Source organism: Oncorhynchus tshawytscha, linkage group LG12 (genome assembly GCF_018296145.1).
Source record: "Oncorhynchus tshawytscha isolate Ot180627B linkage group LG12, Otsh_v2.0, whole genome shotgun sequence".
NCBI classification, from domain to species: Eukaryota; Metazoa; Chordata; class Actinopteri; order Salmoniformes; family Salmonidae; genus Oncorhynchus; species Oncorhynchus tshawytscha.
In genome coordinates, this window is record NC_056440.1 from 62016739 (window position 1) to 62032685 (window position 15947).

Genomic DNA, 15947 nt, shown 5'->3' on the forward strand with positions numbered 1-15947 from the left:
CGTGGACTAGGCTATGTACTTCACTTGAAATGCGGAATTCATGCTGTCGGTCATTTTCTTACCAGGGATTTGCTGCATTTTGCATTTGTGTGGTCTTTGCTCCGAACCCACAAGATGACAGTGTTCCTACGGTGTTAGTTGTCTAGGACTAGTACTACCCTGTCAGTCCATAAATTGAAGTCAGTGTGTGGTGGAGCCTTATCTGAGTGCATAACATCCATTTGTATGGTTCTAACAGGGCACTCGATCTCTACTGGAAGTTTTCTCCCCGAGGCATCTGTTAGATGAACGATGTAGCTAATTGCAGTGATTTTGCTCTCATCTTGAACACACTGTTTTGACAGTTTGCAAGGCGTTCTTCTAGAGATGGTAGTTTGTGTAGCAGATCATTGTTGTACCCTGTATTGGCGTGGAGACCATCGGCAGGGCTTGCAGCGAGAGTGTAGGAGTCATGGCCAAGGCTCCTCAGCGAGGAGACTGCTCTGGATAAGGCCATGAGGAGTGGGAGGCGGATCAGAGACGGTGATGAGTGCAGATCAGCTGCTGCCAGGCTAGCACACGCATCATCTTCTTCACGATATGGCAGGAATACAGGATGCCTTTCTTATCAGCAGGTGCAGCAGGTGCTGCTTTCAGTAGGGACGGGGATGGGGGGGCTGCTGGCTTGAGGTCTTCTCCCCCGCAGCCCAAATCAGCCCTGTCTGTCTGTCTGCTGCACACCACCATTATTCAGATCCCTGGAGGGAGAAATGTTTTTGTAATATTTCATCTCCCATCCTTTGGAAGATCCATGAATTATTCACTGATACTTGACTTGAAATCAGATTTGGTCCAGGTTCAGTTGTTTTGGAGCTTGTCAGTCGCCACTAGGAATATTAGATAGGCTAGTAGTTGCACTCTGTCTAGACGTTCTAAAACGTTTCCATTGTTTCTCCAGACCCTCTTTGACCCCTTGTGTACGGTACCCTACATCAGGATGGCCCAGTGTACATGGAGATAAGGAGGTCAAGCTGTAAGTGGCAGCTCTTTAGTAGGCCAACGTGGTATGAGAGAAAGCCCTTCGGTTCTCTGCCGATCTGTCCCGCTCTCTGTCATTACCACCACTAAAGACTGTTGTTCTGCACCGACACTTGCCTCTGCTCTCGTCATCGTAGCCAAGCATAAAACAAAGCAGTGACACAACATCCTGTGGCCACTTCCGGTCTCTTCTTCCGTCATTTCCTGTTTGCCGGCTGTGTCTGATTGGGCTGCTTGACAACGGAGCTCTCTCTTCTCTCCCTGTCTTCTGAGTAGGATGGAATTGCCTCTCACTATCCCACGCCATGACATTCTCCTGAAGAAGGTAATCTTCATACAGGAGCATGAATGTGTCTGGCTCCTGTGTGACTGGGCGGTGGTGGCGGTGGTTGTGGTGGTGTTGGCATGTGTGGTAGTAAACATGCTTTGTTTTCAATCTCAGTCTAAGAAGGAAGACCGAGTTGTGGTGCCAATGTGTTTACACATTGACCATGAGATCTCAGCCTGATCTCAGCATGAGATCTCAGTCGCCTGTGTCTTCACAGTTGATTCCCATGTTCTACGTAATATAACACAGGCCAGTCCTACGTACACATTGCAGTAAAGCAAACAGCTCAGCAGGTCTACCTCTAATAATAGAACATCACTCTCCCACGGGGCAGGAACCCCAACTGACAGAACTGGTCTGACTTTATTCATAGCTGTCACTCAGAGAAAGACAGGATGTTAGCATGCTTGATGTCCCAAGTCGAATGATAAAAAGATGAGCTTGTCATCGTCTTTGTTGTCCTATTGAATTTGGGGACACCAGAAACGGACTAGGCCTACCTGGTTCCTCTGGTTGGGCTGGTTCTGGTTTTGCCTGCCCTCACAGTGGGAAGCTGATAGCAACGTTTTCACAATAGGCTAACACAGTGGCGTCATGGGCCCATTGTAACTTGACTGTTGTCTTGCTGTGGGTCCCACCCCTGGCCTAGGCTGGCGTTCTTGGGAACAGTGAGGTAGCTTGGTCTCCCTCCAACTTTCCCATCAGATCTCTCAAGTTAAAGGAAAAGTCAAATGCCACATCATCATGACGATGTAAAACGCATGATGTGGCAAGTGACACTTTGTTTCTTGAAAGTCCAATGTCTTGAGAACGTGACTGTTGACATGCCAAACATTTTGGGACTGTGTCAACAGTAGACTAATGAACCAAATGTAGTTTATGAGTGTGTTTTTCCTTGAAGCCGATCTTTGAATCGTCCAGTTGAAAGCAGAGAGTAACGGGCTCTTTTCCACAAGCTAAACACCGTTTTTTAACAACTGCACACTTTTGTCTGACTGTGGGAGTGTGTAGTGTGTGTATTAATGTATGCGTGTATGTATGCGTGTATGTATGCGTGTATGCATGCATGTATGTGTGCGTGTGTGTGTGTGTGTGTGTATGCATGCGTGGGAGATTGTGGGATCAACCTAGTTGAAGTCACTTTGTATACATAGGCCTTTTGCCAGTGTATATACAGTCTAAAATGTTTCTTAACTATTTAATTAGAAGTAGCTATGGATGTCTATGGGCTTACATTGCATTTTCAGATTCCTCTGTCTTAATTCCATCCTTGTAATCCATGTGGGATGTGTGTGTGAGGGTGATCCTGCTGTTTTGTTGTTTTTCCCGTCTTCCCACTGTATCTCATTTACATTGAAAATGGATCACACATGTTTTTGTGCCGCTTAGCCTACTCAATGCATGTCCAAATCTGGTAGAAAAAGTCATTGTAATTAGAGGCTTGTATGTGGTTTGATAGCAGCCCTTTTCAAGTACTGGAGCAGGCTCATTACTGACTGGGGCCCACTGTAAAGGCTTGGAAAAGCAACTCTAGCGTTTTCAGTCCTCGACATCCACCGCCTGAAACATCCACTGCTGTGGTTCATGCTGTTTAAGTCTGAATAAAAGGAATGTGTCTAAATGGCTAATTCCTTTCAGGATGTGAGTGTGTATCAGGGGTGGGGGTACATTAGGTGTAAGTATTCACAGATGTTAGTGAAAGTTCATCAGCTCTGACTATGGAAAATCTCTGGAAAAAGGGTTTTGTGACCGGAAGCGTGAGCTGCCATGTTTCCTACTCCTATTAATTCTGTTTGTGGCCTTGAGCAATCCACTGTGTTGAGAGCAACAGCGAGCAGGCTTGTAGATCTCCCTTTTTGATTAGACAATGTGTGTTGTCTCCATGGATGCAGTTGAAGGCCATATGTCATTTGTTTTTATTGACGGCAAAACGTTTTGGAAGGATCTTGTAGCTGGCACAGTTTGGACTTGTTCGAACATTGACGGAGCGTACCTCCAAATCGTCCAGCAGTTGCAAGTGTCGAGTGTTTATGTATTCATGTGTCTCAATCGTAGAGTAAGACTGACATTGCTGTGGAGATTTGATAATTCCTCATGACACTGAAAATAATTGATGGGGCGTGTCTTTGAGGAGCAGCTGCTTTTGTCCAGCAGCAAGTCGCCATTGTGGTGACCTTGACTCGGCCACATTGAAATGAACACCGGCCATTTTGTAATCACTGTCACTCTGCCGAGTCACACCCCCTGAGAGAGACAGACACATCAGATGGTCAATAGTTGACCCCTCCCTCCCTCTGGGGCAGCTGGGTTTAAATGCCCACCACCATCCGCTGCCTCAGAAGATGGATGCGAGCTAAACTAGACTAAAGGTTGGTAGGGGTTTCACCTAGGGGGTTCCTTAGAACATCACCGAGGACACTTATCTGACCTGTTGCCATGGAGATGTTGAATGAGCGTTATCAATGACTGTTGTGGTCAGAATTGAAATCACTTCAGTTTGACACGCTAAAGTAAAAGCCGATATAACCTGAGCAATTTGCTATCCTGTGTTTTATGTGTGTCTGTGCTACCCATAGGCCTCACATTGTCCGTTCCCCTCTCTCCTCACAGAAAAGCAAGGTCCGGAACGGAAGCGCATTAAAAAGGAGCCCACCAACACCAGGAAGTCAGGCCTGCCGTTTGGGATGGGCATGCCAGGGATCCGGGCCGGGTACCCCCTCTCTGAGCGGCAGCAGGTGGCTCTTCTCATGCAGATGACGGCTGAAGAGTCAGTCAACAGTCCAGGTGCGTGTTTGTCATGGATGCCACGTCTCTGAGGGGGGGGGGAGGAGGAGGGGGGGGTCCCTGGTGCTTAGAGTCCCAGCCACACTTTTGTTCCATGCTTCATTAAAGAACAGACCACACTGCTTAATTAGAATTCAATTATACAAGATAACCCTCATCAATTTCCATTACTGCAGTGAAATGGACCTCTGCTGTCTTAATCCACTGTTCATTTCTGGGTCTGGCTGGTTGTGGGGAGATTTTTGGGCTCTAGAAGTTGGTATCACGTTCCTGTACGGTAAATTGTTGCTGCTTTGTTTTAGGATGTAGCGTTCAACCATGAGGGAAATGAAAATAGTTTACCCCAGGGATGGAGTCTGAGGGGACCTAATGGTGCCATATCAGATCTGGTCCAAACCACACAATATCCAGACCCAGGCTTTTTCTTCATTTCATATCTGCTATCTGTATTTAGATGAATTGGATCTAGCGTTTCCTCTTCAAGTGCTGTACTTACGTTCTGTCGTTAAAAACATTGCGATTAAAACATCGGCTTTAGTAGGCTATTTCCTCTTATTAAGTAATAGCGCTGATCTGTGTGTTGGTGATTATGTCGTGCTTCTGATTTGGGTTATATGTTTTCTGTTAGTATTATTTGGCGGGTTGCTGCTGTTAAAAAGCCGTGCCTGAGTTTTGTTCCTTAAAGACGGAACCCAGATGAAGTGAGTTTCAAATAGCATTCAGGACCACGCTCTGCAAACTCAATAATGTACATGTGATTAAGGCTTTGGTTTAATCCACTAAATGTGATGAAATGAACTCGAGCAATTGGGAGTCTTGGAGTTCTCCTCCTGATGTCTTGAGCAAGAGTGCCACCTACAGGCGATGGCGTTGTAACAGTTGTTTTTCAATGAAATATTCTGCACTGTTACATAATGGTACTACTGTAATATGTAGCCCTATGCTCATTTGGCTCATGTTTTTACTATAGAAATGAATCATGCCAATTCTATTAAAACTCTGTTTTTGTCCTGTTCTTGTAGACACAACACCAAAGCATCAGTCACAGTCAAGTCTGGGCCAGAAGGGAACGCCAAACTCTGCATCTAAAACCAAAGACAAAGTAAACAAGAGAAATGAGAGGGGCGAGACGAGGCTGCACCGGTCAGCCATCCGTGGAGAGGCACGCCGCATCAAGGAGCTCATCAGTGAGGGAGCGGACGTGAATGTAAAAGACTTTGCAGGTGAGTCGCTGCCCCTGCAGGCTGGTGGTCATCTTACTCTCTCTGCTCCTCCTCCTCTCTCTCTCTGCTCCTCCTCCTCTCTCTCTCTGCTCCTCCTCCTCTCTCTCTCTGCTCCTCCTCCTCTCTCTCTCTGCTCCTCCTCCTCTCTCTCTCTGCTCCTCCTCCTCTTTCTCTCTCTGCTCCTCCTCCTCTCTCTCTCTGCTGCTCCTCCTCTCTCTCTCTCTGCTCCTCCTCTCTCTCTCTCTGCTCCTCCTCTCGCTCTCTCTGCTCCTCCTCTCTCTCTCTCTGCTCCTCTTCCTCTCTCTCTCTCTGCTCCTCCTCCTCTCTCTCTCTGCTCCTCCTCTCTCTCTCTCTCTGCTCCTCCTCTCTCTCTGCTCCTCCTCTCTCTCTCTCTGCTCCTCCTCCTCTCTCTCTCTGCTCCTCCTCCTCTCTCTCTCTGCTCCTCCTCCTCTTTCTCTCTCTGCTCCTCCTCCTCTCTCTCTCTGCTCTCCTCCTCTCTCTCTCTCTGCTCCTCCTCTCTCTCTCTCTCTCTGCTCCTCCTCTCGCTCTCTCTGCTCCTCCTCTCTCTCTCTCTGCTCCTCTTCCTCTCTCTCTCTCTGCTCCTCCTCCTCTCTCTCTGCTCCTCCTCCTCTCTCTCTGCTCCTCCTCTCTCTGCTCCTCCTCCTCTCTCTCTCTGCTCCTCCTCCTCTCTCTCTGCTCCTCCTCCTCTCTCTCTGCTCCTCCTCCTCTCTCTGCTGCTCCTCTCTCTCTCTCTGCTCCTCCTCTCTCTCTCTGCTCCTCCTCTCTCTCTCTGCTCCTCCTCTCTCTCTCTCTCCTCCTCCTCTCTCTCTCTCTCTCTCTCTCTCTCTCTCTCCTCTCTCTCTCTCTCTCTGCTCCTCCTCCTCTCTCTGCTCCTCCTCCTCTCTCTCTGCTCCTCCTCCTCTCTCTGCTGCTCCTCCTCTCTCTCTGCTCCTCCTCTCTCTCTGCTCCTCCTCCTCTCTCTCTCTCTCTCCTCTCTCTCTCTCTGCTTCTCTCTCTCTCTCTCGGCTTCTCTCTCTCTCTCTCGGCTTCTCTCTCTCTCTCTCTCTCTCTCTCTCTCTCTCTCTCTCTCTCTCTCTCTCTCTCTCTCTCTGCTCCTCTCTCTCTCTCTCTCTCTCTCTCTCTCTCTCTCTCTCTCTCTCTCTCTCTCTCTGCTCCTTCTCTCTCTCTCTCTCTCTGCTCCTTCTCTCTCTCTCTCTCTCTGCTCCTTCTCTCTCTCTCTCTCTCTGCTCCTCCTCTCTCTCTCTCTCTCTGCTCCTCCTCTCTCTCTCTCTCTCTGCTCCTCCTCTCTCTCTCTCTCTGCTCCTCCTCTCTCTCTCTGCTCCTTCTCTCTCTCTCTCTCTCCTCTCTCTCTCTCTCTCTGCTGCTCCTCTCTCTCTCTCTGCTCCTCCTCTCTCTCTCTCTCTGCTCCTCCTCTCTCTCTCTGCTCCTCTTTCTCTCTTTCTCTGCTCCCCCTCTCTCTCTCTGCTCCTCTCTCTGCTCCTCCTTCTCTCCTCCTCCATGCTCCTGCTGTTCACCTCATATCTCCATACTTCTGTATTAGTTTTTATATTTATGTAAATAGTTGCACATTTCTTTGCTTCTCTAGCCATCTAAGTTGTTCATAATTGGGTGCGATGATAATTTTGAATCCGACATTTGAGAAACATTAGAGCCGTTATTTAACTGTGTTTGGGATTCACAGGCTGGACTGCACTGCATGAAGCATGCAACCGAGGCTACTACGACGTGGCCAAGCAGCTGCTGGCAGCCGGTGCAGAGGTCAACACCAAGGGCCTGGACGACGACACCCCTCTGCATGACGCATCAAACAACGGGCACTTCAAGGTAACTCCAGCATAACGTTTGCGATTGCTCATGTAGAAATCCAATTGCCCCGTTTAGGTCTGAGACCAATGTTTCGATGTTTATGTTTCTTTGTAGGTGGTAAAGTTGCTTTTAAGATATGGAGGGGACCCTCGACAAAGCAACAGAAGGGGTGAAACCGCGTTGAAGGTTGCGAACTCCCCAACGATGCTCAATCTGTTGCTTGGAAAAGGCACGTATACCTCCAGTGAGGAGAGCTCGTCAGGTGTGTGACATTTTATACCATGAGTAGCTCTGAACACCTTCACTCTGCCATTTGTTACTTGTATTTTAACTTCCTTGCTTTTCCTTTCACCACTGGGTGTGACAGATTTTTGCTGTTCTTTAACTGTTATTTATCTATTTTTCAGAATCCTCTGAGGAAGAAGATGCCCCATCGTTTGCCCCATCCAGTTCGGTGGATGGCAATAACACAGACTCAGAGTTTGAGAAGGGCCTGAAGCTGAAAGGGAAGAAAGGGCTGGATCAGCCCCTATCCACAACAACCACCCCCGTCAAGGACGAGTATGAGTTTGACGAGGACGATGAGGAAGAGCGCGTCCCTCCGGTGGACGACAAGCACTTGCTCAAGAAAGAGTTCCGCAAGGAGTCTCCCAGTGTCACTAAGGCTGGCGGCTTAATTTCAGTACCGAAGGGGGAGGTGGTCAAAACCTATTCCAAAAGCAACTCGCTCACACCAAAGAAGGCTGTTAGACGGATTCTCTCTGACAGCTCAGATGAGGATGATGGGACGTTGTGTTTCACACCTATGCCCACACCACGGCAACCAGCGCCACCTACTAATACCAAGGCCCGGGACTCTGCTACACTGAGCTCTAAACAGCAGAAAGAGAAGACTAAAGTTAAGAAGAAGCGGAAGAAGGAGACAAAGAATAATGTCAGTAAGGAGGTCAGATTTGGTAAAGTCAATGACAAATTCTGCACTTCTGACTCTGATTGTGGGGACATAGGGAGTGAGGATGATGAAGGCTCTATGAAGAGCTCGAACTGTATAAAGGACTCCACAATGAGCCTAAAAGAATCCTCTGCGTTCAGTACTCACTCTGCATCCTCTTCCTCCTCTTCTCATGGAAGCATGAGCTCTCAAAAACTGACACCCTCGCTGACAGAGCATAACCCAAAGCAGTGGAGGACAGACGGCTGGAAGACTGTGTCATCTCCTGTATGGTCAGATGTAAGCTCCCTCTCTGACTCGGTTAGAACAAGGCTTTCCAGTGAGTCGGACTACTCCTCTGCTGACTCGAGTGTCGAGTCAGTGAAACAGGTGAGAAAGAAAACACAGGAAAACAGAAAGAAAAACAATGTGCACACCAATGCACTAGACAAAAAGAACTCTGACTTTCACAAGAACTCCAACACAGATAGTACGGTCTCCAAAACGGATAAAGATGGCAAAGTGTTGAAAAAGCATAAAGTCAAACACAAGCACAAAAACAAAGAGAAAGAAAAGGCTCCCAGTTTAGTGCTCAATCAAGACATGAACGAGAAATTTGTTAAAAGCTTCTCGTTTGATTTTGATGATTCAAGGCAAAAGTCACTCCTTGTTGAGACTGAGTCCCCAGCTGAAAGCAAGGTCAAGCTGTCGAAACATGAAAAAGAGCATTTGAAAAAGGAGGACAGGTTGTCAAAAGGCAAATCTGAGGACAGAGACTGGTCTTCTGGAAAAGAGGTGCAAAGAACTGCTAAAGAGGAGAAATCCAAGAAAACAAGAGAGTCCACCAAGGAGAAGCCAAGCAAGGAGGAGAGGGAAAAGCCCTTGAAAACTGAAAAAGAAAAGAGCCTCAAGGAAAAAGAGAAGCCCAAGGAGGAGAAACAACAAAAGACTCATAAAGAGGAGAAGAAGAAAAAGTCAAAGGACAAGTCATCTAAACCAGACAGGAAGAGCAGTGAGCAAAAAGAAGAAAAACATATTAAGGTGGATAAGGAGAAAAATGCCAGGGAGGAGAAGGAAAAATCTAAGAAAGAAAAGGTTCTGAAGGAAGAGCCTGATTATGAAGTCTATGATGTCAGTAACCGTTTCTTAAACCTAGAAGACACCAAGCTCAGTGCCTCAGACGACCACCACGACCGATGGGCGTCAGAAACTTTCCTCTGACTGCGACCTATATGGAGATGACAGCTGGGATGCTCCTCCTGTGAAGGACTACAAAGAATATAAAGCAAACAACACTGTAAAGCTGATCGTTGAGACTGAAAAAATAGAGAGCAGAGACCGGAGGAAGGAGAACAAAATCAAAGACAAGAAATTAGATCATAATGACAAACGGTCAGAGAAAGAGCCTACCTCCAAGAAGAAAGAGAAAGACTCTTCAGAAAGAATCTGTGACAAGAAAAAGGATTTGACCGAAAAACAGAAACTCAACTCCAGCCACTCTGTGGAAAAGGAGAAGAAACGAAAGGAATCTGCAGATACTGTCAAAGAGAAGAAAGAGAAGGACTCCACGGACAGCAGTAGAGACCGAAAAGATTCCTATGAGTTCACTAAAGAAAGAAAGGACTTGAAAATCAAACAGGAGTCTATAAGAGACGATTATGGGAATGAGGCCTCCTTCAAAGAAATTGAACCTGCCAGCAAACCATGTGAAATTAGAGAAAGGAACCACTCTGGAAAAGAGAAGGAGAGAAAGGGAGATGGGGTGGAAAAGAGAGAAAAGACTAAAGCTGACAAACACAAGGAAAAGCCTAAAGACCGATCTATAGAACAGGATAAGGAGAAGCCTGAGAGGACCTCAACTGAGAAGCTTCTGAAAGAAAAAGACACAGATAGAGGCTCTAAAGACAAGAAGGAGGGAGCTAAAGACAAACACAAAGACACACACAGCAAAGACAAGGACAGGAAGGTGTCTTCAGAACAAACTAAGGACAAGAAAGAAAAGGCTTCGCAGGATAAGCATGCTGACCGGGATAAAGATGTCCTTGAGGTGAAGAAGGAGGAGCGAAAACCTGAGAAAGTTAAACCTGAGAAAACATGGTACAAGATCGCAGACATTTTCACAGATGAAAGTGAGGATGAAGAAGACAATTACAATGGGGGTGTGGCCAAGTTAAGTGATTCCCTTGGGTTGTCCGATTCTCACAGGAAAGACTCCACATCTGACAGGGATGAGCTTGATCACTTCCAAACGGAAAAACCCAGGAAATATTCTGCTGAGGCCAAACACACAACAGAAAAACAGAAAGAAAAAGACCACAAGAAAAAAGACAAGACCATATTTGATATGGGGAAAGAGAGGAAGGGTTCCTTAGAGAAACACAACAGAGATAAGAAAGTAAAGGATTCTGTTGATGCAAAACACAAAGAACGCAAAGACAGAATGTCTGTGGACTCAAACCAAGAGAAGAAAAACAAGCAGAAGCTGTTAGACAAGAGGGACGCCAGTGAGGAAAAGACCAAGAGTAAATATAAAGACAAGCAAGATCATGTTAACGACAGAAAGCCCTCAAAGGGGAGTGGGGAAAATGAAAAGTCGCTCTTGGAGAAACTGGAGGAAGAGGCCATGAATGACTACAAGGATGACTCCAATGACAAGAACAGTGAGTTATCCTCAGACAGCTTCACTGATCAGGTTCATGAGCCAGTGCTCAGCAGCTACTATGATTCCTCCAACATCAGCCTTCCAGACATTACTGATGAGAGACGAGACTCACTCTCCATATCTAATCCTCAAGACAAGTTCAGAGAGAAAGAGAGGCACCGGCATTCATCTTCGTCATCCTCCAAAAAGAGTCATGACAAGGAGAAGGACAAAGTCAAGAAGGAAAAAGGGGATAAACAAGACAAGATAGAGGAAATAAGAGAATCCTATGGACGCAGAGAAAGTCTGCCCTTCGAGAAAGAGCCTATGCCATTAGAAGCGGACCCTTACACATTTCCATTTGGGTCTAAGGGTGATAAAGATGATTTTGAGAAGACATTGGAGTTTGAAAAGGAGATGTCTAAAAAAGCTGACAAAGACAAACTGAGTACTGTCATCAGTGATAAGATCAAGGACAAAAAGAAAAAAGAGAAACATAAGGAGAAAGTCAAAGAGGAGAAGCACAAGTACACGGATGGCTTTGGATCCCTTAAACACTCCAAGGAGGATATCAAATCTGGATTGAAAGAGAGTCCTCAAATTACCAATTTGAAGGAAAGATCAAAGGAAGACAGTCCCAAATTTGATGTGAAAAAAGAGAGAAACCGAGACTCTTTGGACAAAGATAGTAGGGTGGACCATGTTAAGTCCAAGGTTAAAGAAGAAAATGAAAAAGTAATTCAATCTAAAGACACAGCTCGCAAAGACAACCGTCCACGTTCAAAGCTTCTGGTTGATGGGGATCTCAAACTAACCAGCTTTGGGCAAATGTTAGGTTTAAAAGACCAGGAGATTGAAGAACGCCATAAGAAGCATAAGGAGAGGATGAAGCAGATGGAGAAACTAAGACACAGATCAGGGGATCCTAAACTTAGGGATAAAACGAAGTCCACTGAGGAAATAAAGAAAAATCGCAATGAACTGTCATCCAAAAAATCAAATAGTTTAGAATCTGCATTGAAAGAGAAGAAGCTCAAAGATGTTGGTCTCCCAGCCCAAATTATGTCTCCAGAAAGAAAGCCACAACCCATTGACACTCAAAATTCAAAGGACTGGCTTGCAGGCCATCAGATGAAAGAAAATCTCCCTGCCTCACCTCGGCAAGATCAGAATAGACCAACGGGTGTTCCCACCCCCACATCTGTAATCTCTTGTCCCAGCTATGAGGAAATCATGCAGACGCCACGGACTCCATCCTGCAGTGCAGAGGACTACCCTGATATAATGTTTGATGGGTTAGATTGTCAGAACTCATCAGCCATGGCCATGTCTATGAATGCCTGCTCCCCATCCTTCTTTGACAGGTACTCCAACTCATCACACACCTTCCAAGAAGGGACTTGTATAACTCCGGCTAAGAATCTCCAGTTGCCCCTTGTCAGTCGATCGGCTTCGTCTGATGTTAGAAGACCCCTGGAAGATGAGTTCAAAGCTGAAGCTGGCAAGTTTCTACAACACATTTTGCCAGACGCCTCTGAGTTTGACTTGGCAGCCTCCCAGCCTCCAGAAGACAAGGCAGCATCAGTGGAAAGACTTGAATGCCTGTCTCCTCCTTACTTCTCACCTATTAGGATGCTGTCTCCCGGGCTGGAACTTGCCCAGCCTGCACTAGATGGGGCCACCACAGCAATGGCTGGCACAGATACCTGTGAACACCTACCTGAGAGTGTCTACAACAACTTCCTGATGAAGCCCTCAACGCCAGTCCACAGACCTGACCCCCAGGAGCCGTGTCTGGACATTGCTGCTCCACCCACCCCTGCACCTGCTGCTCTTCCTCCCCTGGATATTGATGACCTTTCTGAGCCTCATCAAAGTGAGCACAGTCTTGTTCCCTCTGACCCAGTCAGTGGCAGTGAGTATCTGCCCCCTGTTGTTGAGGAGGAGGAGGAGGAAGAAGAGGACTACGAAGAGGAGGGGGAGGAGGAGGAAGACGAAGAAGAGGAGGAGGAGGAAGGGGACCTTGAAGAACCAACAGATGCTGATCATCATGCTGCTGAGGAGACGAGGGACGTCTGCTCATTCTCTCCTCCAAGGGTTGAAGAGCCTTTGAGGAAGGGCTGGGCTGAATCTCCCGAGAGAAGAGTTGCAGAGGTGCATCAGTTGACTCCCCCACATCCACTACCCAACCTGGTGGAGAACTCCAGTGATCATACCATCAGCTGGAACTCTGAGATGATTTTGAAATCTCCTCAAAGGACTTATGGGGAAATAGAGGCAGCGGTCTCCAAGATAACCAGCCCCTTCTCGCATTCAGACAGTGATTTGCAGCACATTACTGCCATACCTGGCCATCCATCAGTGACCCCTCCATATGCTGCTTACAGGTCTTATGTGCCTGACCCTGACTTTGACGAGCAAAAAGAGGCTGTGGAGGACATTCCAATTTCTCCAGCAAGACCTGAAATGACACCTATGGAATTGGAACCAAACTACTTGACAACCACCTCATCCTCCACAAGGTTAGAGTCTTTCTTCACAGACTGCAAGCCAAACTTGGAGGATAATCACCAGATGGACTCAGAGCTTTCTTGTGCAGTACAAGATGGCAGACAAAACTCCCATGGCTTTACTTCTGAGAGCCATATGCCTCTAGCAGTAAGCAACGAGCCAGTGGTGCCCTGGACAGACCCGTTCTCAGCTACAGTGGATGAGCTTGATGATCTTGGCCCTTTCTCTCTACCTGACCTCCCTTCTCTCTCCCTCCCGACCTCCCTGCCAGACAAGGAGATGCCAGAGCTTGACGTCAGAGATGCAGAGCCAGCCGACTACAAGCCTCCAACTGCTCATATAAGGCCTCCTGCTATTGAAACAATAGAGGGTGAAGAGCTTATGGAAGTTGACCTGCCTATCCTGGCCAAACCCCTGTGCCCTCCCGAGGTCCTACCACTCAATGATTCTTTGCAGGATTTGGTTGTGCCCTCCCCAAAACACAATTTCCAACCAGAATTTGAGTCTGAGCCTCAGAATGTCCCTGAAAATAACTTTGTGAAACCACAGGTCTTTGAAAACAGAGCCACATATGAAGAGACTGATGAGAGTGATGGAAACATGATGTTCTCAGCTGTTGATACAAACAATACTCAGCATCACAGGCAGATGTCACTGACCGAGTCATTATCAGTTGTAATTACTCCATGTATGGACTCCTTGACAACTGTTAAACCGGAACAAAGTGGGCAGATATCAGATCCCTTTGTTGGGCCAACTTGCAGTCCAGTCCCCTCAGTTCCTCTGCCAGTTGCTGTCACGATTTCTGGTACAGTCCATGTTTCGGAGGCTCTTGAGACAACATCTAAGCTCACGGTCACTCTGACAACATTGTCAACTGACCTTCCCAAGAAGGTGGAGGAGATCCCACAGAGGATGACCAGAAACAGGGCCCAGATGCTGGCAAAACAGGAGAATACTACCACCACCACCACAAAAAAGCAGAGTAGTAGAGTAGTAGCAGAGAGTACAACCACCACCACTATACCTGCTAGTGTGATACCTCCATCTGCCCCTACCCCTGTCACCATGAGCATGGCTGTAACCACAACCACCCCTATTCCCACCCCTACTTTTGTCCCCTTTGTTGTTCTGGAGAAAGAAAAGGAACTTGTCACCACCATCTCCACCACACCAACCATTACCCCGACTCCTCCGCCGCCGCCTCCTGTAGTGGTCAGCAAAACTAAAGGGCGGCCTGTGGAGGAAGAGGAATCCCAGACGCAGCATCCACGCAAGAGGAAGTTCCCCAAACCGCAGGTTCAGCTGGTCAACACAGCCATGCAGCAGACCAGGGAGATGATTCAACAGACGCTGGCTGTCATTGTCAATGCCATCAAACTGGATGACATAGAACCCTACCACAGTGACCGCTCTAACCCTTACTTCGAATACCTGCAGATACGGAAAAAAATAGAGGAGAAGAGGAAAATCTTGTGCTACATCACACCACAGGCCCCTCAGTGCTACGCTGAGTACGTGACCTACACAGGCTCCTACCTGCTGGATGGCAAGCCTCTCAGCAAGCTGCACATCCCAGTGGTGAGTCCCTCCCTTCCCCTACAAATGTTCACACATCTGTTGATTCATAGATTTCATTACAATGATACACGTCAAGTAACTGTCACCTATAATAACCTAACAGCACATTTACAACAAAAGTTTGAACTTTGTTGCAATGGAAAGATTTGTTACATCATGACCTCAAATAATCATTGCCCTGGTTTCTCAGATTGCTCCACCTCCATCGTTATCGGAGCCCCTGAAGGAGCTCTTTCGACAGCAGGAGACAGTGAGGGGGAAGCTCAGACTGCAGCACAGCATAGAGAGGGTAAGAACACGGGCTCACTGTACCCTCCCTAATATCTATCCATCTCATTCCTGAAGTCGCACTGAGAAGGAGTGCTTTGAACGATCCTTTGATGAATGTTCAAAGCTGCTATGTAATAGAAATGCAACTGCAATATGCATTTCTCCAACCAAGCACCATAAAAAATGTGACATTTCACATTAACCTTATCAGTTTGCTCAAAAAGATTTTGAAGTAAAGTTGAAACTCCAGTCTGTCTTCCCTCTCGCTCTCTTTCCCTCTCTCTCTCTCGCTCTCTTTCCCTCTCTCTCTCTCCAATGTTATTGTATTGACTTTCCTTCCAGGAAAAGCTTATTGTCTCGTGTGAGCAAGAAGTACTGCGGGTCCATTGCAGAGCGGCAAGGACGATAGCCAATCAGGCCGTCCCATTCAGTGCCTGCACTATGTTACTGGACTCTGAGGTGTACAACATGCCAACAGAGAGTCAGGTGCGTCTGTGGGTGGTCAAAAAGGTGGGCAGAAAGTTGACAGACAGGGCCATTCACGTGGGATTTGTTTAGTCAGCTCTTCCAATTACTCTTAATATTTTATATACATATAAAACAATAACATCTGACATGCTTTAACGCTTGTCATCTTTAACTCAGGGTGATGAGAACAAGTCAGTGAGAGATCGGTTCAATGCTCGCCAGTTCATTTCCTGGATTCAGGATGTGGATGACAAATATGACCGCATGAAGGTAAATATGACCGCATGAAGGACCATACATCTTATTTTATGGCACATTTGCTGTTTGGTTGATATGCAGTGTATCTGTGTATGGCAGTAGCATAAT

At 47.0% G+C, this 15947-nt stretch overlaps 1 protein-coding gene across 1 annotated transcript in view; it reads left to right on the plus strand.

Moving 5' to 3' along the window:
• Window positions 1–15947, plus strand: part of LOC112263582 (ankyrin repeat domain-containing protein 11) — a 138327-nt gene that overhangs the window by 115749 nt on the left and 6631 nt on the right. The window contains 9 exon segments of the mRNA XM_042330868.1: window positions 3956–4129; window positions 5152–5352; window positions 7055–7197; window positions 7294–7441; window positions 7587–9321; window positions 9323–14843; window positions 15034–15132; window positions 15456–15623; window positions 15759–15851. Coding sequence (XP_042186802.1) covers window positions 3956–4129; window positions 5152–5352; window positions 7055–7197; window positions 7294–7441; window positions 7587–9321; window positions 9323–14843; window positions 15034–15132; window positions 15456–15623; window positions 15759–15851 — 8282 coding nt within the window.